Source organism: Calidris pugnax, unplaced genomic scaffold, assembly GCF_001431845.1.
Source record: "Calidris pugnax isolate Ruff unplaced genomic scaffold, ASM143184v1 scaffold185, whole genome shotgun sequence".
In the NCBI taxonomy this organism is placed as follows: domain Eukaryota; kingdom Metazoa; phylum Chordata; class Aves; order Charadriiformes; family Scolopacidae; genus Calidris; species Calidris pugnax.
This window is the reverse complement of record NW_015090903.1, coordinates 10,279-35,580: the sequence shown is the minus strand read 5'-3', so window position 1 is coordinate 35,580 and position 25,302 is coordinate 10,279. Positions and strand designations below refer to the sequence as shown.

The window sequence follows — 25,302 nt, the reverse complement described above, 5'->3', positions numbered from 1 at the left end:
AATATCAAACTGCCAGAGAGTAATAGATCTTTCAGGGGTTTATTAGCTTTACAGGTCTTATAAAAATTACTGGAAAAACATAAAACTTTAAGAGCTGAAAACTGAAAAGGTTTCATGAGCTTAAGCTCAGCCTGTTTGGATCACGGCATGGCTACACTTCTGCAGCTGGGATGTGGCATACCAGCTGCAAAAATTCCCCAGACTCTCTTGCTTTTGTTTAGCTGTCCTCCAAGGTCACACGAAAGCTCGTGGCTAGAGTTTCCCTTTGAAGACAATTTCATGAAAATATTTAGAGCTCTGGATATAGCTGAGGTTATTCCTTAGTCGTAGCTTGCCCGGTGATTTCTAAGTACTACTGCCGTAGGCTGAAGTTTGCAGCTGATGAAACCACCCAGGAGTATTACAAGACTAGATACAGATATCCATGTTTATCTGCACTGCATACTCAAGGGGCCTACCAGGCATAATTGCCAGTCAGGAGTATTGATTTAAGTTCAGAATTTATATCATATTTCCAGATTTGAAGAGGTATCCCAGAAGTTAGAGACCACACTGTGAACGGGGACCTTCAGTCTCAGACACAAAGCCATCATGATTAGCTACATTCAACAACTGTCAGCAGTAGCAGTTAGCAAAGATCATCACCTTAGTGATGGGCAGTTCCTGCTGGATTTTGAGCCTTTTCCATTACAGGCATAAATACCCCAGGAAAAAAAAAAAAAAAAAAGAAAGGGAAAGTTAAAACAACCCACAAAAATTAAGCACAGTTCAGTTTTGTTTTCCCAACCTGAATACACACCAAGTGCTTCAGGCAGGCAAACAGAAGCCCTGCTCATTGCTGAGACAAAGAACTCCTCTGGAGTTACCTGGATAATAAGAAAATAAACTACAAGGAAACTAAACCTGTACATCCGTAAGAAAGCTGAGCTGCATCACAACTGATTTCTCATTCTCTGCTAGGTTTTAGATCTGTAAAAGATTTTTATCTGCAGTGCAGCACAACTACTCTGGGGCCTCTTCTACTAATTAGCCAGCTACAAATGAAGTATAGCACAGATCTCACCCAGCAGATGCAGGGATTTATCCTTCAGTCAGACGCAGAGGTCACCCAATCAGAAGCACGCTTTACAGTAACATCAAGAGTCTTGATTTCCCTTTCTCACTCTAGAAAGCAATCGCACTACAGCAACTACAGGCAACTTACCCAAATACCATGATTTTAACACAGTCTGGGACTTCTGATTGTGAAAAAGTGAAGCTTTGTTACTTTGCCCTGAAGTGGCCCAGTTCCTGTAAGAGAAGCAGGAGAACAATTAGACATGTATTAGTGAGCTAGGGTGACCTGCAGATATATTTTTTTGACAGTGATTATAAAAGGACCTAATTTTGGCTTTCTGTTTCTGAAGTATATGGCAAAGTGGAAGAGACTTGGCTAAGTTATGTTAAAGCTCAAAATTATTTCTAACTCAGTTTAGATCTCAGGAAGAAATTTTTTACTATGAGGGTGGTGAGACACTGGAACAGGTTGCCCAGGGAAGTTGTGGATGCCCCATCCCTGGAAGTGTTCAAGGCCAGGCTGGATGTGGCCTTGAGCAACCTGCTCTAGTGGGAGGTGTCCCTGCCCAGGGCAGGGGGGTTGGAACTCGATGATCTTTGAGGTCCCTTCCAACCCAAACCATTCTGTGATTCTATAATGATTTTGTTCCCAGATGTTCCTCATCACGAAAATAACTTTTGCTCTCTGGGTTTGGACATTTAATGCCCCTTTTATCAGATACACTTTCATGTTTTACTCCTCCAAATCCAAATGACAGAGTTACTTTTTTGTGTCATGAGAAACTAACTTATCATAGAATCATAGAATCATAGAATCACAGAATCATACAATCATAGTCAGGTTGGAAGGGACCTTAAAGATCATGAAGTTCCAACCCCCTGCCCTGGGCAGGGACACCTCCCACCAGACCAGGTTGCTCCAAGCCCCATCCAGCCTGGCCTTGAACCCCTCCAGGGATGGGGCAGCCACAGCTTCTCTGGGCAACCTGTCCCAGTGTCTCACCATCTTCACAGCAAAGAATTTCTTTCCGGTATCTAATTTAAATCTCCCCTCTTCCAATTTAAAACCATTATCCCTCATCCTATCACTCCACTACGTGACAAAGAGTCCCTCCCCAGCTCTCCTGGAGCCCCCTTCGGGTACTGGAAGGCCATTATAAGGTCTCCCCCGGAGCCTTCTCTTCTCCAGGCTGAACAACCCCAGCTCTCTCAGCCTGTCCTCATGGGAAAGGTGCTCCAGCCCTCTGATCATCTTTGTGGCCCTCCACTGGACCTGTTCCAACAGGTCCATGTCCTTTCTGTGTTGAGGACTCCAGAGCTGGACACAGTGCTCCAGGTGGGGTCTCACAAGAGCAAAGGTCAAAATAAATCTACTAGTAATTAAGCTTCACCTCCTGGCCAAAGAATTTATTAGTCCCGTAAGTTTGTTACTAAACTAAGCAGGAACAATAGCCTAGGTGAGCCAGCTCATGTGTTATTTGCTGCATGATAGCATAAACAGCAGACACTAACACTCATTTCTTGCCAATGCATTCAAATTCATTATAAATGAGGATAAAGAAAAATAATGGATTTGAGTTTACAGTGGATTTCCATTAGGGGCTTGTGTTCTAGCTGCCAACACATCTGGATTTCCTAGGAATTAATGGGTTTAACCACAGTGTAATTCTTGTTTGTAGAAAATAATTAATTAAGCCACGTAAAAGGTTTTGTAAAAGCATTCAAAATATTGGGAAAATTCCCAGATGGCTCTTCTTGCTTTTAGCACAATGATATATATCCCCTTGTGCATGATCATAAATTGATGTGCAATTTTCACAGATTGTGATATAGGGTGTATTTACGGTCTCACAGTGCAAGGAGTTAAAAGAAATAAGACTTTGGAAAGAGAAAACCTTTGTCAACACACAGATTCACATGTGTTGCATCATGTGACAAAATATAGTTGCAGTACAAGCAAACCATTACCTTCTAAAAGGGCACTGAGAATGAAAAGACATATTCTGAATTATTTTCCTGTCATGAATTCATTTCACACAAGTATTTGGTGTGGGATGGAGGATGGTTTGCAAAGAAGGAAGAACAGCTTTAACAGTGGAATTTCTTAACCCTATCACAACAATATAGCCCTGGGAGGGATTTCAAGAGGTCACTTGCACCAAAGCTGGATGACAATCTGACTCTCAACATGTCTGTGCAACCCCTGTTAAGAGTCCTTCAGTTATGGCAACGTCACACCATTCCCATGTCACCTAGTCCTTTAGTATCTTAAGGTAATGGTTTTTTTCTTAATAGCTCACCTGAACTTTGTTGCATTTTGAGCCCATTATTTATTGCCCTACCTTATAAGGACATGGAGAAGAAATTATTTCTTTCAGATATGGATCTACAGTCTATTAAAGGACTAATGGGGGCCTGTGCAAGACACCTCTACATAGTTTGATAGGGTGTGAAAGCTGTGAAAGTTTAAAATACAGTCAGTTCCTCCAATATTTAAAGATGCCCTGTATGCTTGGTAATAACGGTCAGAGCCAGACCAGGTGCTTAGCATACAGGCAAAATAATTAAAAAAGTATTAAAGTATTTAATGACAAACGTGCATAGTAATCAGTAGGGAAAAAAAAGCATACAAAAAGGGAAGGAATTGGTCAAATACATGTAACAAGTAAAGGTGACTTAGTTTTGTGAACATAGTCTTGACAATACAATCACCAGTATATGTTATTGTGCTTTCAACTTCTGTATATAATAAAAGAACCTGAGCAATTAATTCAGTCTTGAATAGCATCTGAGTGAATGAGATAGGTGGTAGAGACAGACACACAGTCAAAATTAATATGGTTTAGCGTTTGATTGACTGTGGAAAGTGCTAAATTGAATGGAGATCCTTTGCCAACGGGGGAAGCTCACCAACACTTTCTGTTTGGTTTAGGAAATATATAGTATCTATTCTGTACAAAGACTGTAAAGCCTTGCCTTATCTTGCCTCATTCTCCCTTGTCAAGGCCTGTCTGTCTATGTAGATAGTAGATACATTCTATATAGACATGTTATGGTTCCAGAAACCCACAACAACTTATTGTTGTTTAGACAATTATTCTGTCACCCAATGACCCCTCCCCACCGGGGAAAGGAAATTGGGGAAAACCAAGAAAACACAAGGGTTGACCTATAAATAAATTTAATAGGATAAGACTAAATAATTAACATTAATAATACTGAAGAACCAATATTGATCCTGACAATATAAATATAAACTAGACAAGAATTATACTCAGCCAATTCTATCAGGGGGAAGCTGTGCACTCCTGGCAATGGACAGCAAATGTTGGATGCTGTGAGTGCTATGGCTTTGGGAGGAAGGGAAGGGCTCAGGGGTCTGGCACTGGGGCAAGAAGTTCTCTGGACCGCCGCCATCAAGGCAGTGAGAGCAGCAAACTTTATGATTTATACTTAATGTGACATTTAGGGTGTGAAATAATCCTGTCAGCCAGCCTGGGTCAAGCGCCCAGGCCTTACTCCTCCTCATCCCTGCACCCAGCAAGGCTCGAAAACACCGAGGCCTTGATTGAATCCCACAGACTCCTGGCAATGGACAGCAAATGTTGGATGCTGTGAGTGCTATGGCTTTGGGAGGAAGGGAAGGGCTCAGGGGTCTGGCACTGGGGCAAGAAGTTCTCTGGACCGCCGCCATCAAGGCAGTGAGAGCAGCAAACTTTATGATTTATACTTAATGTGACATTTAGGGTGTGAAATAATCCTGTCAGCCAGCCTGGGTCAAGCGCCCAGGCCTTACTCCTCCTCATCCCTGCACCCAGCAAGGCTCGAAAACACCGAGGCCTTGATTGAATCCCACAGAGCACAGCTGGCTATGAAGTAAATATTTTCACAAATTTAGACACGAGAGTCTCCTAAAAGTGCAGTTTTCCCCAGCGTTAGAAGAGAAACTAGTCCTCACGTCGCTCAAACCAGGAAAAAAAGAGAATACACAAGCGTGTGCTCCTAATACAGAAAGAAAAGCCTGGCCTCAGCTCACCCTGCCTCACCGAGTCTTTTCTGCCTGTATATATAGAATAATTACAGAGGGGAGGTCTCACCTCACCTCACCTTGTGAGGCCTTGTCCCCGCACGCAGAGCACATACACCACCCCTACGTGTTCCAGGGTGCATATATTCTTAAGATATAGCTAGCATACATTGTCGCTATAGACAATAAAGCCTCAACGAGGCAAAAAGATGGAGGGTGAAGGTATATATTCTATACGCACACGTCTGTGCTTGGAGACAGGGACGGAGAAACCTCACCCTGCACCGGCCTGTCCCGCAGGGTCACACAAACGCACACAAGGCGTGCGGGCCCCCCCGCGCCGCTCCTCCCCTCAGGCAGCGGGTCACGTTAAGTGCTTCCCCGGGGCTCCCGGTGGCCCAAGCCGGGCTGTGGCCGCCGACCCCAGGCGGGAAGGGCGGCCCGGTGAGGCGCGGCTCCCGGCCTCCCTCACGCCGGGCAGAGCAGGGCGGGGCCGCCAGGGGGCGCTGTGGGCGGCGGCGGCGGGAGCGGCGCTCAGGGCCCGCCTGCGCGCTCCTGCCCTCCCCGCTCCCGTGGGGCGGCCGCGGCCTCGGCCTCCCCCCTCACCTCCACCAGGCCCCGGTTGGCGACCCTCAACGCCCGCTCTGCGGTCGGGGCGGAGAAGAAGGAGGAAGGGAAGCGGGCCGAAGTGAAGGAGAGCTGCCAGGAGCCATGTCCGCACCCGCCGGGCTACCGCCGCGGCCCGCCGGTGCCGCCGCCGCCGCCGCCGTTTACCCGGGCGGGCCCGGCGCCTTCCGGGAGGCCGCGGCCCCTCAGAGCGGCGCGCCGAGCTACCAGAACGGTGAGGGACCGGCACCCTGCCTGCGCGGGGCCTAGCGGGGAGAGGCTGCCCACGGGGTCCCCGGGGCGAGCTACGTTGCCGGGGGAGGGAGGTGAGGGTGGTCCCGGGGTGGCGGGAGGCCGCGGGGGCCGGCGGAGGGCCCGGTGGGCCGCGGCGGAGCCGGCGCCTAAGTTAGAAGCCCTTTCTCTGAAAGGCCGAGGGGGGACCCTGGGCCGCCTCCGCGGCGTGTGGACTTAACTTTAAAGGCGGTGCGGGTTCTCCCGGCCTCGCTGAGGGAAAGGAGAGGGATGGGGGGGGGTCTCCGGGGGTCTCCGCTTCCTTCCCCCCTGGCCAACTGGGCTGTGGCGGCTGCTCGGTGGCGTTCCGGGAATGCTCCGGAGGCCAAGGCACCGCCAGGCCTCGGCTCCGCCGGCCGGGCCCGGAGTGTGGGCAGAGAACCCACGTAGTGTGGGTGAAGAGCCCCTCGCTTCCTTCGTGGCTGTTTATGAACATAAAAGTAGTAAGTAGGTGGGTGTTCACGCAACTTTATGGGGGTTTTGGGGCTGAATCAGCAAGATGGGACCAGTGAAACGTGGGGTCGCTGGAAAACAAAGGTGAAATAGTTCACAGTGGCAAAACACTGGCTTGTTTTTCAGCTGGAGAGGCGCTGAGACTAACTGCGCTATCAATTAAAGTAATTAGCGTGCCGTGCCTCGTTTTTAAATTGGTGCGCTGCAAAATCGGTTCTTTATTAATGCACCTCGTTAACTTCTCGGAACGCCTGTGTGATCTTCGTCGGCACCTAATGATGCTTTGGTATCTAATTTGGGCCTCTTGCCTGCGTAGAGTTGCAGCTCCTACTCTTAAATCCTTTATTTTGTGGTCAGGGTGTTTGGTCCACGGGTGTGCACAGATCAGTATGCAGGGTAACGACCTGCAAAATTTTTTACTCGTGAATATTTCTCATGTCCAAAGGGGCAGTTAGGCAATAAGCACTTACATGCCCCTAAAGTAGGTTTTGAGTCAGTTTGCAGGTAATGCAAAAGTCACTGGAATGAATGAAAAGGAAGGTAATTAATGGTAGGTTTCAGGAAGATTCTAATGCCTCAGATGTGTCCAAACTTTCATATTATAATGCTGAGTTTTGTCAAAATTATTCAGAACATGCCAACTTCTCTGTCTTTTAATGAAAATCATGTCCTTATCAGGACACAGCTACTATAGCATCAATAACCTGGAGGTGTGTTTCACAGAAATAAGTAGAAACGTGACATCGTACATTCTTCTTGTGTTTTTAAGTGAATGAAACAGTAATTTTAAAGAGGCATCATTACTTCTTGTTATTTTAATGAACTAACTCCATGTTGCTGCTCGTATTCTTAAATACAGCATGTTTACAACCCTGTAGTAGACCATTTATTTTCTGCGAAACGCTTTCTTTAATTCTAAGACATTTATACAATGTTCTGTAATAGTCTTGAATTTTTATTGTATATCTTGGTAACTACTCAACTTAATTTTGGCTTCAGTGTTCCTTAAGGTATTTTACAGTTATGTGTATTTGATGATTTGTTGGCAAGAGCTCTGAATTTGTCATTTTGTGTCATTTAGCAATAGCATTCCAGAATTTAGTGTATCTGTCATCTTAAAGTACTAATCTTCTGAAGTTATAACACAGGATTTGAGGCTTTTTTCTTTTCAAAATTGTAATAGGAGGGGGAGTAGAGGGGAATAGAAACAGAAAAAAACTGTACTGGAAATTTCCATTCTGTCCAATAGAAACTAAATTTCACAAAGATTGTAATTGCTTTTGAAATTCAATTTCAAAAGCAATAGAGTTTAAATGTAAGATACTTAAGTGAATGCAGCTATTTCTGTATTGGCTGAAATAATACACTAGTGCATCCTTTCAGATATTCAGAGTCCCCTGTGTTTTAATTTCATAAAATGTGGGTTTTTCAAGTAAAACTGAACTTACTGGGGTCTGATAAAAGAGAAGCTGTTTTCCTGAGAAAGCAAGCAACTTATTGCATGTACAGTGATACTAAAAAGGATGTTCTGCTTTATTTTTAATAAGTTTTGCCTGATCCAATGACCAAGTCCATTTCAGACTCTTGGAGACTTTCGTTTTAGTATAACTTAGGGTTTTAAAAAAAATAAATAAACTTCTTCTTTTTATTCTTTTGCAGTGCTCTCAGTTTGACACTATGCTGAAAAAAAGAGGCCCTTGTTTGGGGTGTTGTTCATAACTGTGGCTTTAAAATACAATTCTTCTGGCTAAAGTCTTGCAAGTTCGAGGCAATTTTATTGCAGTAGTCTTACGGGTGGCTTTCTATCTAAGTGAAAAATTACCTGTTTCCTGATTTCAGCATAATGTTGCTTGTTTAGTCAGTACTAAAAGATGATTTGCTTTTCCAGTAGTGATGAAGCGTTTCAGTACTAGCAGTTTGATGGATTGAATTGTAGCGCTGAGAGAATAATCACATCGAATCCCAATATTTCTCCAGAAGATTTTTGTCTGGTGTTGTCTACAGCTGGTTTCTAAGATCACCATTGGTATCTCTACTAGCGTTTTGGGACCCTAATTTTAATTATGACATTATTTAGCCTTGTTATCCATCCATCCTCAGACTTCGGATCTTTTGCTGATAAAGAGGATAGAGGTCTGAAAGACAGAAAATCCCTAAATGTTTTGAGAAAATGGGAAGCTGGGTGAATGAGGGAGCTAAACATTAATTCCATGACAGAGCTGTTGTGAGAGCTCAGCAGTGGCTTGATTTGCTGGCTTGTTTGCTGACAATTAAGGGCATGCAGAGCTTAACAAGGCACAGTAGCGCTGCCCTCCCATCCATCCTAGAAGGGCATATGCAGGGGAGCTGTGGTGGGTAAAGGGATGTAACTTTTAAAAGTTACAGAAAACTAACAGGTCTTCTTGGCTATAGGAAGATGGTGGCGGAGGATATGTAGACTACATGTAGGTAGGGTACATGGTAGTTGGCTAAATTATTCGGGTGAGAGAATGTCAGGATGGAAAAATCCAAATAAATGTGGCACTAGCAAGCAAAGCTTTACAAAGTTAAGTTATAAGGCTTGTGGGGTTCACCTGTTAATGTCTCTGTATTGCTTTGGTTCATGGCTTTGATTATAGAGATGTTGTTTTAGCAGTATTACTTTCTGTGTGCAGCTGAGGTTTTCAACTCTTCTTATGGAATTTTTCTGAAAGAGATTTGTCAGGTGTTTTGGAAGGATGGTAGAGTACCTGAGACACGAGGACAGATTGTGCAATTAACCAGGTTTCAAAATGACACTGAAGATGTACCCAGATTTCCAGTGTTGAAAACTGTCCAATTATCTAGTCATTAGGAGCTTCAGCTACTATTGGAAGGATGGTAGAGTACCTGAGACACGAGGACAGATTGTGCAATTAACCAGGTTTCAAAATGACACTGAAGATGTACCCAGATTTCCAGTGTTGAAAACTGTCCAATTATCCAGTCATTAGGAGCTTCAGCTACTAATTGCAGTACAAAAATTACTTTCTACTCATTCTTCATAATCAAATGGACAAAAAACTCATTTCATATAATGGGAACAATCTTTCATCTGTTACTGTAGAAATTGCTTTTAAAGGACCAGGGGTTTGAGATCAAAAATATAATATGTGTCTTTATTTATGGCATGTGTTTTTAAACTACAGCTCGATCCTTGCAAGACTTTGCAGTAGGTGATTTGATATGCAACCTTTTATTTAGAAGTCAGGTGCTCCTAACCCAGTTTCTAAATTATACCTGCTCAGTTAGTTTATTCTGCATATTTTAGTAGAACAAATGCGCAGACTCTTCAGAGAAGACATCTTTTCTTGCCATCTGAAGTGATATAACTGCTTAAAGCAATAAGAGAGACATAAGTTATTGATGTATTTTTGAATTTGCTCTTTCAGACTTTAAAAAAGCAGGTCAAAAGTCTGCCCAAGTTCACGCAGCTGTTAATGACTTGCTAACTCAAAATAATTTTACCTTAAAGGAGAATAAACTACACAGCTTTGTGAAGCAGCTTCCACTTTTTCAAGAAAACAGTGAATCAGAAGCGTAGTTACATATTCTCCTCAAAGCTCAGGATGTGGTTGTTTGGGGTTTTATTTAAGCTCCTTATGCTTTCTCCCAAAACGCCTGTCTTTTGACCCAGCAGTCCAAGTTACTGTTGTTCATGTTTTTAGGTCCTTTCACTTCTACTCAACTTGTTGGCTTGTCAATTATGAACAGGCATTTTTAGTATTATCAGAAAGCAATTTTGGACAGTGTGTTCCTTGCTTACAAGATGCCATTAACAAATTCATTATGAAAATTGCCTTGCAAGTTAATCCTGGAACATCTGGGTGTTAGTTTGAGAACGGTGATTTTTCAAAATTTTGAGATGAGAAATAGTACTTGTAATAATTGTAAATATCAGGGAGGAAAGAAACAATTTATTATTACCACTCGCTGGTTAGATTTGTGAGTCGCTCAGTGCTGTGCTTGTGTTTTTGTTGATCGAGGACTGGGAAATAACACCACAGGCATTCAGCATGACGTAGGCAGTAGGGTGTGGTAATTTTAAGAGAGGAAGTTATCCAGGGAAGTGCATTTGTGGTTCACTAGAGAATAAAAGCAGGGTTCGGAGAAAGAACTTTTGAGATTTACCATAGATCAGTTGGAAAAAAATAGTTTGGACACAGTTAACATTCAGTCTCTAGCAAACAAGTACTTGTTTGACCCATGCTGGACCAGTATGTAATTAACCTCTAATGTTGGAGAACCAGTTGTAGTGACAGCAGAGGTCAGTTTCTCTGATACCAACATCTCCCATATCTCATGTAAGTATCAGGCAGTAAACAGGAATGAAGTGCCTTGCAAGATACTCTGTAGTTTCATAAAAATGTCGGTTTTCATAAAAGCATAATGTAAAAGAACATAGAAGGCAGAAATAACTGCCCTGCAGCGCTTTTTCGTGGTCACTTTATTGAGGATTTGTAAAGAAGTATACAGTTGTCATACTGGTTTGACTACAGCTTTTTTTTGTTCCATGCTCAGTCAGGTTTTTTAAGGCATACTCTTGTATTCAGATCCTTAGAAAGAAGTTTGATGCTTATTGTTGCTCACTATTTGTTTAGATATCAACCTCTCAAAAACTTTAAAAAATATTAAAAGTACAAATGTGAGGCATAAAGTCTTGGATAACAGAAGCAATCTATTTTTCTGTTGCTTATCTGTGTGTTTGTGAATTACTTAAAATACTGTATTTTGCATGCATTATACTTGGTTTGTTCTCTTTCTGCTGAAGGAAATTGACCTCAAAAATAGTGACGGAAAACAAGAAGAAACCAATTGTTTGTTAGTCAGAGTAAATATAGAGTCTATTGTCAGATGCACCTTTAATACATGTGATATTTTTTCTTTGTTTCAGGTCCTGTGCAAAGTCGGATGCCGTTCCCTTCTGGCTATGGCTCGCATCCTCCAAACTATAGTGTGCCCTCAGGACACTATTCCCAAGTGCCCAATAAAGCTGCTGCTTCACATTTGGATAATCAGTATAGAGCCAATTATTACCCTACTTATTATTCAGCACCAGCACAAAATGTCATGGCACCTTCTGTGGGTACCAATGTGTTGAATATACAGGAATCCCAGCAGTTGTACAATAAAACTCCTCCCCATACGGTGGGGTCAGCTGAAGGACCTATTCAAGGAGCAATATCATCTGCATCCTACTTGCATACGAGTGCTCAGCAGTCATATTCAGCGTTTGGTAATCACTACAGCACTTCTGTCAGCTCTTCAGTTGCATCTCAGGGATTTCCCCCTAATTCTGATCACTACGCCATGCCTCTGGCTTCTAGTGCCATGTATCCTCATGTTCCCTATCCTGCGGCTGCTGGCAGTGTGTACGGGCAAGCATTTACCTCTCAGAGCCTACCTGCTGTTGGACAGTCCAAAGAGACAAATACCTTTTCTAGCCAGAGTACATCAGTACCTCATTCCCTTCAACAGCACGTTCCTGTGGGATATAACTCCACGTTATCAACTGTTTCATCTGCTCCGTCTGTTCAAGACGGCTTCGGCAGGAACCTCGCCGGGTCGGTTGCTAAAGTAAACAACCAAATAAACACAGGTATGGTGGTATTTGAAGGTTACTGAACCTGATGTGTCTGGAAAACATCGGGAATCATGTGGTCTGGTTGATTTGTGCTCGTTCATTATGTGGGATTCTGTATTGTAATTTTGAATTCTGTCCTATTCATTCTTGAAGCCTTTCCCATTTGGTTAACGAAGTCCTCACAATAGCAGCTAATCATTTCACTGATGTCTTTCTATTAAGAGGTACAGAAAAAGACAATGTTTAGGGGATGGTTCTAGTTTATTGGGTGGGGTTTTTTTTCATCTAAGTGGCCTTGGAAAGGAATTCTTTTGTGCGGTTTTGAAGTATGTCTATTCTGAATATTAATAGACATATTCTGCATCACAAAGGTACTTTTTTCTTTTTCTGGCTAGAGAATTTTATTAAGTCATGATCTATATTGATTCTTTATATTTTACCTAAGTGAACATGCATGCAGTCTTCTCTTCAGAAGAAGTAGAGCTTATGTGGGTTTGGAGGCAATTGGGTTGTTTTTTTTTAATTAATATTTTTTGGTAAGCATTTGAATGAGAGCGCAATTTGGGTGGTTTTAGCTGATTTTTGTGAGGAACATCTCGATGTTTTCAGTTTGGATCTAGCTATAGAAAATGAAATTGGGAAGGTGAAAGTTGAGGGCAAGTATGCTTTAGTCCTTGCTAGTAGCTGCAGCTTGTGCTTCGTGCAGAACCGAGTACAAGTTCATAGGGTAGGCAGGGCTTGTAGGAAGAATGGAAGAAAATAGAGATGTGGGGATCCCTCCACGTTGAAACATCTCGCTCTCTTAGAGAGCAGTAACATGTGCAGGAAAATTCTGTGGCTTTTTTTCCCTCCTGGTAATTTTCTGACTTTTTGTGCAGTTTTGACTTGTAGACTGTGCAAGACTGATGACTTTCCTTGTCTCATGAGACAGAGAACTGTAGAATGTTCCCTTTTTTTTATGCCAGATAGCTCAGATTATTGTTTAACATTGCAATTGTTTTAGGAGTCCTTGTAGCAGAGGTTTTCTAAAACCAAGGAATTAGGAAAGGACATGGTTTTGATGATGGTAAAGCTTTGCCTGAGAAAAACAGTTAAGCTTAAATCAAACTTGTCCAATCCATACCAAGTTTGAATTTAGTTTTAATATTGCTTTTTTTCCCCCCCAAGAGTAGGATGTGGAGTGTCATGCTTCAGCTCAGTTTCAGTAGTTCAAATATTGGTAGATTTGAATTCTGTCTCTGTGAGGTGCTCTGCGCAGTTTTCTTTAATATGTCAAAAACATGAAACAAAATATTGTTTAAAAAAGAAAAAGATTTGTAAAAAGCTTCTGAAGTTAATGGCATTTCGAGGCTGAGCATAAAAATGAATTTAAAACTCCGTCCAAAAAAACTTGATAACGTTGACCACAGAATCTACAGCTGGTCTTGACAGAATGCAAATATCATTCCAGAATAGTAAGATTTGCAGTAGTTATAGAATCATAGAATGGTTTGAGTTGGAAGAGACCTTAAAGGTCATTGAGTTTCAGCCCCCCTGTCCTGGGCAGGGACACCTCCCACCAGACCAGGTTGCTCCAAGCCCCATCCAGCCTGGCCTTGAACCCCTCCAGGGATGGGGCAGCCACAGCTTCTCTGGGCAACCTGTTCCAGTGTCTCACCACCCTTATAGTAAAGAATTTCTTCCCAATATCTAATCTAAATCACCCCTCTTTCAGCTTAAAACCATTACCCCTTGTCCTATCACTATAGTCCCTCAAAAAGAGTCCCTCTCCAGCTCTCCTGTAGGCACCCTTCAGGTACTAGAAGGCCATTATAAGGTCTCCCCGGAGCCTTCTCTTCTCCAAACTGAACAACCTCAACTCTCTGAGCCTGTCTACACAGGAGAGGTGCTCCAGCCCTCTGATGATCTTCGTGGCCCTCTGCTGGACCCACTCCAACAGGTCCATGTCCTTTCTGTGTTGAGGACTCCAGAGCTGGACACAGTAGGCATAGTTACTTAAACCACACTCAGATTCGTTCTAAGCTTGTAGAGGTGCTGAGATAAGCACCCCCTGTGCTTCCTTGCACAGTGGACTGGATTGTGGAGCTGATTTAACTAGAGAATAACTGTTTTCCCTCTGAATCCTGGTTAAACCTCAGCATACAAATTTACTGTGTTTACTAACTGGGAAAGAGCAAACAGAGGTAGCAAACAGTAGCTAGGCTGAAGGAAGAGTTGGGTGTTGTATTACTAAATTCTAAAGACTTAAATGATTTTTAAAGTCTGGGGCTAAACAGACCGCCTCCAGTAATATCCAACTTTTTATTAGTCTAGATTTCAACATCTTTGGTTGAAATATATTAAAAATTCAGTTGCTACAACACCTGGCTAATAAAAGATGACAAGTAATTGGTCCTGGCGTAATTGATGCACGCTACTTTTTGCACACTGTTATGCTTTCTACATTTCCCAGTGCAGTCTTACTGTTCTCAGATGGAATAATTTGATTCCATTAAAAAAAAAAAAAGATACAGTGAAATTCCTGAGCGTGCTCTCTGTAACTGTTCATGTAAAGAAATTTTGATACACTGTCCTGCTATTAGAGTGCCAATAAGAAAGTTTGCTGTTGTTGCTGCTGTGCTGTGAAAGAAGACCCCTTGCAATCCTTAAATTATAAATAAGCCAATCTTAGGAAGACTGTCATGCAGGATACTACTGTCTTCATGTATTTTTCAGCAGCAGTTTTGTTTGCTCAGTGAACACTGAGAGCTCTCTGTGATGAAAATGAGACATAGTTTACACAGAAGAATGTCATGTTTTTAATAAAATGTGTGTGTTCAAACAGGACTTACTCAGGAAACTTAGGCTGAGGGAAGCTTTTCAGAAGTTTGGCGATATCTGAATTTTTCTCTGCTCGAATCAGGAAAGTTCTAAGCCTTGGATTTAAAATTGGATTTTTAAGTAAACCAATTTGCGTAGGGCCTTGGAAGTCCCCCAGAACTGAATATATTGAGATCAAACCCATGAGCTGTTGTATGTTACGTACTGAGGATGCAGAACTGCAACAAAATCTTTTTCTAAAACTTTGGCAGCAACTGTCTGCAATCACAGAAGTATTTTCAGTGAAGCTTGCTGAAGTTTCACTAGAAGAAAAGATGAAATTTATTTTAAGAGGCATCTGTTTTGACCTGTTTTGATGAGTAGCAGCCAGTGAGAATACTTTGCTTTAGGATGTATAAATAAAGTAGAATACAAATACTTAATTGGAGACTTTTCAGCTTGCTCATTTAAACTAGTTTTATCTGGCAAAAATGCCATTTTCTAGTTTTAAATTCTGTATTTCAGCAGAACAGCACTGCTATAAACCTGTCCAGAAACGGCGTTAGGCTGTGTAAATAACACACTCTGTATTACTTAGGCTTTTTGTCTTTCTAGGTCAGTAGCTTCCCTTAATGTTTTTCCAGCTTATTTGGGTTGAAATTTGTGCACTCTGTTTTTTCTTGGTGCTTTCCTGTCAGTGTGGCTGTCAGCCAGAGTGCCCAGATTTTACTGGACTCCTCTCTGAGGAGAGTGAGATAGAAAACTTCTCCTGCAGGTACAGGGTATGGGTTTGTTTCCTGCATCTTGTCTACCATCCTGTGACTGTAGGCAGTCTGCTTGAGCAGGAGACACTTTAATTTCTTTATCTCATGCACATACTTCCCCTTATGTCAGATCAGGATCTAAAGTCCTTGCTGCCCCAGTTCCATAGGAATGTAGGCTATAATCCTGTAAATCTGCTAATATAGGTGTGGTTGGCCAAAGGGGGAAGGACTGCAGCTGAGAGAGAGAAAGTCAGGGAGACAGGATGCTGTTGAAAACCAAGCTGCAGGGAGGTGGTAAATCTCTCAGTAGAAATTGCATGTTATATTGGGGTTGGGGCAGAAAATCAAGACTGCAGCTGTAGCAACTCATTGTCACAGAGAGCAGACCTAGGAATTTCAGTACATCCTATTTTTTTTTTCAAGTAGTTTTACTAAAAACTATGCACAGACCAGTACTCATTGTATTCTAAACTGCTGTTCAGTCCGGCTTTGTCGTGAGCAAAAATACACCATCCTAAATTGATCAGTACTTATATGACAGAGTGCAATCTTCTTACTGGCCAGAGGGGGGAAAAAATTAATAGTCTAATACTGTAACATACAGTGTCTCATGTGATGATAGTTACTTGCAATGTATTTTTAAAGATTAACTGTCTCTAAGTTTTACCTTTGGTCCCAGTTACTTACAGCTTTTGAAAACTTTCCAGAGTCACCAAATAAGGTTTAACATGTAATTTTGCGGGTTGGATTTTTGTTCAAAGGAATAGTTATGTTATTTTTTTGCTCAGAGTTTAAAAATGTTATCTTGCAATAAATCTAAAGGATCCACATAATTTTGAAGGATATTTTGTATGACTTTCGTTTGAGAGTAGATAATAGTACTTGGCAGGAAGGTATTACATCTGCAGCTAATCTGGGTGTAAATTGGTTTGGACTTTGAACACGTGACACTGACATTATAGCATTTAGCATGCTCTGCAGCAGTTCTTGATGCTGCAGGATTGCTGTATCGACTTGAAGTGTGGAAAATACCATAAGCCCATAAACAATTCTCTCTGCTACAAAACCTGGGCGAGCACACTAAGGTCACAAAGAACTTCCCTTGTCATCTTGCATATCTAGTTTGAGGAAGCTGTGTAACTACTGTAACAAGAACATTTGTGCTGACGGGTGCTGATGCTTCTGTGGAGACTCTACTAGACACAATGTGTAGAAGCAGAGGTTATAGCAAGTGCATTTCAACAGAAAATGCTCTGTGTATGTACTTTGGAGAAATGCGGATTTTAATTTTGGTAACACTTGCCAAAAAGCCGTGTGTAGGCTCAACATCATATTTGAAAGCATAGTATATTTGAAAGCATAGTAAATATATATAAAGCATAGTAAATAAAAGTTCCCTTAAGGTGGTGAAAATATATGTATGCTGTTAATTTTGACACTAAATTAAATAAACAGAGGGTCATTTTAAGCTGCCTCCTCTTCTTCCTGCTATAAAGCAAGCCTCAACTTTCCCATAAGGTCCTTTCAGATATCAACTCCCTTATTTAAAGAAAAGCCAGGGACTGTGTGAGCTGCACTGCTATATGTGCAGAGGAACCAAAGTTGATATTGTATGTGCATCCTCTAGTGAATTCTGTAACTTAAATAAGTACACTAAAAACACAAACAGTGAATTTTGTTCTTGCTTAATTTCTGTGTTTGTTTACTGAGTAGTATTGGTCAAACCCTTTCCTTTCTATTGTTACTTTTAACAGTTTGGGCTGTCAGGTTTTTTTAGAAAGAATCATAATTCGAGGGATTTTTTCAATTTATAAACAAAAAGCAACCCTATCCTCTAGTGAATTCTGTAACTTAAATAAGTACACTAAAGCCACAAACAGTGAATTTTGTTCTTGCTTAATTTCTGTGTTTGTTTACTGAGTAGTATTGGTCAAACCCTTTCCTTTCTATTGTTACTTTTAACAGTTTGGGCTGTCAGGTTTTTTTGGAAAGAATCATAATTCGAGGAATTTTTTCAATTTATAAACGAAAAGCAACCCTTTTAAAAGCTAACTTAATTGAAATTATATTGTCCTTATCTGATAGGAATTTCAACTTGGCTGTGTAAATCTCTCAAAGTGCTAATCTGACTTCTTTAAGCAGATTATATCTAGTCCAGATGTTTAAAACACATCAGAAGTTCAGCAGAATACTCAGAGTTGATTGAAACAGATTGCCTGGAGTATGGGTCTCACCATTGAGGACCAAAATTGGGAAGTGCCAGCCCTGTGAGGGAGGCAGGATACTGGTCTGATGCAGAGCTGACTCTAGGGTTTCCTGCCTGTGGGAGGAATGTTGAGAGGGAGCTATTCCATGTGGACTGTGTTCCTCTTATCTGGGAAGAGAAGCCTGTGAAAGCATGGAGTTGTGGGGATGGATCAAAAGTGCATCAATTTATCTTCTGCTTAATCTTGATCTTACTGCATCATGCTTTCCTTTTTTTGCTGCTAGTTGTCAGAGTGGTTTGTTCATTTTAATGGATTTTTAACATTATAGGTATTTAAGTTGAAAAAACCCCCAACTTTTCCATATCTACCTGTTTGAAGGCATCTCTCTTTCAAGTACTGTATTGTTTGTGTTGTTACTGTGGAACCAAATGTGATTGCTTGCATTGTGTAATTGTCTGTGCAAATACAAAGGAAGCATTCCTGCTTTCTGCTGCTGCTTTCAGGTGGTGGTGGTTCTTCACAGCCTGTGCGCTCTGGGAGCCAGAGCCTTCCATTTACCAAGCCTGGGGCTGGAACATCTGCTTCCTCTGCTGTCATCTCCTCAGTGAGGACACCTGCTCCAAGCCTTTCTACACAGCCACGATCTTCACCCTCTGTTACGCAGTCACCAGAGCCGGCCCTTCAGGAAGGTACTGAAAGGGAATGGGAAGTTAAAGTACAAACTTCTGCCCAGTTCCACATGTGGATTATTGCTGCTCTTCTCATTTGTCTGACCAGAGTACAACTCTTGCATCTCATCAAGCTCCCTTAGTGTTCTTTCTTTGTACTACCTTGGTTCTAGTTCTCTTAGCTCTTCTGTTTGATTTCTTTGGGCCATATGTCATCTTTGGCTTGTTTGTCTTGTTGGCGGTCTTACATGTCTCTTCCTCAAAAAGCCCTTTAGTTCCCTTACTGTTCTTTAGACTTTGTTCTTTAAGCTGCTTGCTTATTTTAACTTCTTGGAAGAAGGTCTTAAAAGTAGCTTTTGTAATCAGTCTGTATTGAAAAATCAGGTGTAAGCTAGCAAGTTGCTCACGCTAGCACTGGGAAACGGAGCAAGTTTGAGTATTAAATTCAAACTGCTAGAATTATATTCTTATTCCCTAGTTGTAAGCTCCTGTGGAAAGCTGCTGCAGGAGCTCTTGGATAAGCTTCTTCCTATTCTGATGTTGGTAGCCTCTTGACAAAGAATCAGTTGGGTCTTGAGCCTTCTTCAGCCATGCTAATTCTGCCCTGATGTTTTGATTTGCCTGTTGACTGTTACGTATTTCTGTATCTAGTGTTCCAAATCTAATTTACCACACTGATTTATTTTTTTTTGTACTGTGTTTTCTTTTGATATTTTCAGGTTTTTAAATTCTTATGGAAAAAGAAGCTGGTGTGCGAGGTAGAAGTAGGCATTAATTTTGTCCAGGACAATCTAATATGTCTAGTGTTCAAAATAGTTCTCAAAAGCATGGTGTGTGACTGTCACAGCATGTTTTTTATTCTTAAATATCAAAGTCCTCTGACGTTAATGTCCAGAGTTTCCCTTTTCCTCCGTTTCCTCCTTTTTCTGGTGGAGTGGAGAATATAAAGAAATAACTTGTCTGTGAATCGGGTCTGTGTATCTCACAGGCAAAAAGTAATTCTTCATTGCTATAAGGTCCTGTGTACAGGGTACCATTTTAAGGAAAATGATAAATCCATTTTTGGAACTGTGCTTGGTTCTTGCACAGTTTTATAGTTGATTTTGGTACTGGGTAGAATTGGGAAGGTAGATGCACTTGCTAGAAGATGCAGTTGCTTCATCTTCCAAAGAAATTGCATTTTTCTAATGAGAAAAGGATTTTAGCTGTTTAACTGTGCTTGCCTTGATATGCAACATATCTGTTCTTGCAGTGATTGTTGTATAATGTGTGAACACTTGGTACATTAAATACAAATCACTGATGAACTTTTCACTAAATTCATATACTTCCATATAAGTGAAGGTTAATGCAATATGTAGCTGAATGAGCACACTTTTAAAATTAACAATATTCTTATGTCAGGAATATAAAGATAAGTTATCAGGAGTTGCAGTTGCTTCATCTTCCAAAGAAATTGCATTTTTCTAATGAGAAAAGGATTTTAGCTGTTTAACTGTGCTTGCCTTGATATGCAACATATCTGTTCTTGCAGTGATTGTTGTATAATGTGTGAACACTTGGTACATTAAATACAAATCACTGATGAACTTTTCACTAAATTCATATACTTCCATATAAGTGAAGGTTAATGCAATATGTAGCTGAATGAGCACACTTTTAAAATTAACAATATTCGTATTATAAAGAAATAACTTGTCTGTGAATCGGGTCTGTGTATCTCACAGGCAAAAAGTAATTCTTCATTGCTATAAGGTCCTGTGTACAGGGTACCATTTTAAGGAAAATGATAAATCCATTTTTGGAACTGTGCTTGGTTCTTGCACAGTTTTATAGTTGATTTTGGTACTGGGTAGAATTGGGAAGGTAGATGCACTTGCTAGAAGATGCAGTTGCTTCATCTTCCAAAGAAATTGCATTTTTCTAATGAGAAAAGGATTTTAGCTGTTTAACTGTGCTTGCCTTGATATGCAACATATCTGTTCTTGCAGTGATTGTTGTATAATGTGTGAACACTTGGTACATTAAATACAAATCACTGATGAACTTTTCACTAAATTCATATACTTCCATATAAGTGAAGGTTAATGCAATATGTAGCTGAATGAGCACACTTTTAAAATTAACAATATTCGTATGTCAGGAATATAAAGATAAGTTATCAGGAACTTATTGTGTTGATCCAGTTGTATTTATGTTAATATAATCAATAATAAATCCATATACATGGCATCACACATGTTTCTATGTTTCGTATGTTAATATAATCAATAATAAATCCATATGCATGGCATCACACACATATGTTTCTATGTTTAAGTGATATTTTTCTGAGCATTAGAAGCCTTCAGACTCTTTTCATTTAGTTTCATTTGAGTCTGAAACACAAGATGTGCTTTTGCAATACCTTTTTTGTTACCAATTAAGCATGATAACTATTTGTAGAAATTAACCTACTGAAAAAATATTCAGTAGATGTGTTCTATTTGTCTTGGTTGTTAGAATTCCAAGTGTGTTTCGCATGTGAAGATTAAATGGACTGATTTTTTTTCTTGTTTCAGAGTAGTATTGTTTACATGAAGGCATTCTGGAAAACCAGCTTGAATTAATTTTTAAAGTGGAGTTCATTGTTTTAAGCTCCTATGTGGGCATTCCTATACAAAATTAAAATATTCTAATTGTTTACTTGGCTAAGTTCTAGCAGTACAAAATCTTAGAATGTACTAAAGCCTATTTAATCTTACATAAATATCCATCCTAATTTAATGTGGATAAACTAATTTACTTGAGGATGGCATCTTGGAGATGAACGTTGAGAATGTGTGTCCTGTCCGGATGTTGTTTGTAGACCTCCTTAGGTTTTACATTGATGAGCTGAGCTGATGACTTAATGAAAGTAATTTAAAGCGAAGAGTTTAAAAATGGAGAAAAGGAGGGTTCATTTTGTAATATTGCTATTTGTAATATTAAGATCTTAACGCTGTAGTAAATTCATTGAAAAGATGAGGGCTGTGGGTAGAGAGCTGGTTAAGGAATTTCAGAATATAGTTTATTTTTGCATGCGGTTATTTCATTTTCATTTTTGGTGGGCGCTCCATTATGAACTTAAGCCACATAAAATACATGCTTTATATTTTAAAGTCTTTCATGGTATGGGTGCCTGTATTTAAAATACCTAGGGAGTTGGTTTATTTTATAGGCAAATGAGTTCTTATGACAGTTTATCTTGTATCCTCCCACCTACATTTCTAGGCGTCTGTAAAATATAGTGGGATAAAGCCTTAGAGTGCATTATTATTATATTACAGGTACACTGGTAGAAGGGTTTAGAAATTTCCAGTTCAAGAAATTTGTGACAATTTAAATTACATGGTTGCATTTTAAGTCAGACCTATGAAGTAATCTCATTCCAAATAAATAATGATTTCAAAATAAGCTTTTTTGCAGTTTTGAGAGTGGGAGATTTTAACATTATTAGCAACTCTGTAAAAAAATTCAAGCAGAACTGAGTTGTCACAACAGAAATCCTGATTAGGCACATGGTGGCACGTGGAACTGCTTTCTTCAGCCACCCATTTCTGTCCTTAAGTTGCTGTCTCCCCTGTGCTGGCCTACTGGTGGCATTGCTGGGCAGTGAACTGGAATTGGAGGCTTTTCCACCTGAGAATGACTTTTTGAACTAGGTTATTTTTCAGCCAGATCAGTTCTCAGATTGTTTTTGTGGCCAGACAGTTGTGCTAGCACGGCGCGGGAGTATCCTAAAGGCAGAAATTTGTAATACTGCTGTCAATGAAAATAAAAAGTCTACACAAACTCAGGGTTGGTAAGAGTCAAACCAGCCCTGTCTCCAGAGGACTCGTAGTGACGTAGTTGATGATTCCGAGACTTCTGTGTCAATAGCATAATTTTTAATTTCTTCTTCTGTATGCTCTCTGAACACATGCATCCTTTGTATATAAGAGCAGTGACTGGAAGAGGGGGAGTTATAGCAGTAGAAGTTTGTTTTCCAAAAAACATTCTGAAGACTCCAAAGTAGCATTAGTAGGATGACTAATTCAGGCTTTTTCTCTCATCTGCCCATGGTTGGAATTTTTGCATTGGCGTACACTTTCCAGGTAGATTGACTTACTTTTTTTCTCCTATCTGTGTACGTGGTATTTGCTAGAGGTCTGTCTATGCACTCTCACACTGCACCCATCTTCTTTTACTTTGGCTGGCTGTGTTACCATCCATCTCTTCTTGTCATCCTGACTTTTTTCCCCTTTTACTTGCATGTTCATTATTTCAAGTTGTTTTTTCTCCTTCACAATAACGCTGTCGTTTTGTCTTGCTCCTTGGTAGCTCTCCCAGGCCTGAGAAAAGACATAGCCTCCTAGGCTGGTTTTATACAAAGAATGTTTTTCATGTGTCCTCCTTATCATGTGCATCCAGGAGCCTTCATAAAAGACAGGACTATGAATGAATTAAGTTAGTCCTGTGTTTTAGCAGTATAGAGAAATTCAAGCGTTGTACATCCTCAGTTGCACTTGGGTTGATTTTGCCTTCATCATTATATCTACTTGTGTGGTGGATAAACTTGATTGGAATTGTAGGGAGTATTGATGCACTAGATAAAGTGAAAAAATGTCAGTCTCTTCCTTGTACTAATCTCTGTATGAAAGTTGAGCTTCTCAAGAATGTTGTGATATGGTTTGGCTCTGTTTTCTTGTTACTTCCACTGTTTTAATCGATGCTCTTCACCTTGGTTCTCTTGTTTTGTCTTAAGTGAAATTGAAGTGGTCCTCTTGGGTTTATTTGCTAAACCTTTTCAAAAAAACCATGAAACTAACTGCATTTTTAGCCCGCCGTTTAACTAAAGTAAAGATTGATATAGCTGCTTTAAATTGTGGATGGAGGGATTATTAATTACCATCATGATTTCAGATTATGCATAACACACAACACTTCTGTAGTGCTTTATATATAGTATTATTTAAAATAATGAACGCTAGTGATGCTACAGTGTGTCTACAGAGGAAAAAAATCCCAAACTCTGAGTCTGAAAAATTTTGAAGAGTTTTAAAGAATTAGGCTATTTTCTTGCTATAGCAATCCAGTGGATTGCTAAGAGAGAAACAGTGCATTTATTTATGATGCCTCTGCCTGACTACAAGCACGTTTAATATCCTTGCTAACCCTGCCCTGGGACAAGAGAAACTTAAGTTTTCTTGGAGGTGCTGAAGTTGAATCAGTAATGAGCAATGTAGGAAATTAATTATGTCATTACTGCATGCTTTATTCTGTTTTAAAATGATATATGTATGTGTTGCTTTTGTGTATTGTTGACATATGTTTAGAGTAGATATTGTAAAAAACCAACCAAACAAAAAAACCCACTACGAAAAAAAATATGACCAGAAAACCTTACAGATTATGCTTTAGAGGTGACAGTGGTAACAGTTGTGTTGTCACCAGATGCAGATAATGTATTTAGGTGCTTAAATGGGTCTATGAGCCTGAATTTCACCACTAATTTAAAAATAAGACTATGGGTTTACATAGCTTTAATTTCACTGTCAGTGTTGCTGAGATATGTTTGTACTCTCACGTGTTGCAGCAGCAGTATATTTCATTAATTTCTGACAGTGTTCAGAATTTCAATATCAATTATTCCTGTCTTAAAAGGGGCAGGTGTGCCAAGCAAAACTTTAAAGTTTTCATAACACAATTTGAATTTATCTGAGAACTGGTTTATTTCTGTATATTAACTTATGAAAGTATTCCAGTGGACAAACTGATATTAAATACATAACATACTTCCTAGTCTGTGCGTGTGTTTAACTTCCTAATATACATGTGCGTACACAGACAAATATATGTAAAATTGTCTGCTAACTTCCATGTGCTAATAATACTTTGCTAAACTAGCCCACTAAAACCTGCTTCTGATGTACTGCTCGTATATTTCGTCATATATGAAGTATAGTTCTCTAGGTAGGGTTGTAGACTGAACTTTCTGCATGTTGGGATTTTCTCTAGAATGGCTAATTTCTCTCACATTTAATGCAATGATTTGTGACTTCCGTTTCTCATCTTTCCTGTCTGTCTGACTCTTATGTTTGTGCTTTCCACTTCACAGGCATGCAGTATGGTGGATATGTTAATAATCAAGCTAGCTCTGCACCAGCTCCCTTGTCATCAAGTTCAGATGATGAGGAAGAGGATGAGGAGGATGAGGAAGCAGGTTGGCTTTAGCTTTACACCAGTATCTTGTTCTCTTCCTACTCAAAGTTTTGTTCCATGTTTCCATCCCTTGAAACTTTTTTTTTCTTTTAAGACAAAATGTCACTCTAACTCATCATGTATCACATTAACTAGAAATTTCCCAGCTTTTTCTAGTACAGTAAACAAAAAGGATTTCAGTGGTGTTTGGTCACAGTAATATCAGATGTTTTATGTATCTAGCAAAATAACATTCATAACTTGCAAGACTCCCGTATTTTTAATACTTTGATTTGCAGTAGGTTTTAAACTCTTGATGGAAGATAAGTAGCTCTAGAACTTAGACATAATTACGAAACTAGATGTCATTTGTATTGTTATATTAAACAGTGTTTACCTTGTTTCTTATTTTATATATAGGGGAACTCTTACAGTTAAGGTAGTGAACTAAATTTTGAAAGATGATAAGTGTGTCTTTTAAGACAGTAAATCTAGTATTTGCTGGTGTTTTTTTTTCCTTCTGTGGTATATCTCTAGTCAGGCACATAGGTTCAGTTTTAACTTTCTTTCTTTGTAAGGAACTTTAAATGTTTGCTTACTTTTTTCTTTTTCTTTTTTTTTTTTTTTT

General features: G+C 40.1%; 1 protein-coding gene across 1 annotated transcript in view; it reads left to right on the top strand.

The window, feature by feature from the left end:
• Nucleotides 1–5,649: 5,649 nt before the first annotated feature.
• The window catches only part of LOC106892080 (protein transport protein Sec24B-like), a gene marked incomplete at its 3' end in the record, with an annotated part of 29,375 nt that continues 9,722 nt past the window's right edge, over nucleotides 5,650–25,302 (top strand). The window contains exons 1-4 of the mRNA XM_014948991.1: nucleotides 5,650–5,924; nucleotides 11,346–12,050; nucleotides 18,309–18,494; nucleotides 24,592–24,696. Of these exons, the coding sequence (XP_014804477.1) occupies nucleotides 5,795–5,924; nucleotides 11,346–12,050; nucleotides 18,309–18,494; nucleotides 24,592–24,696 (1,126 nt within the window). The remainder of the gene's footprint in view (nucleotides 5,925–11,345; nucleotides 12,051–18,308; nucleotides 18,495–24,591; nucleotides 24,697–25,302) is intronic.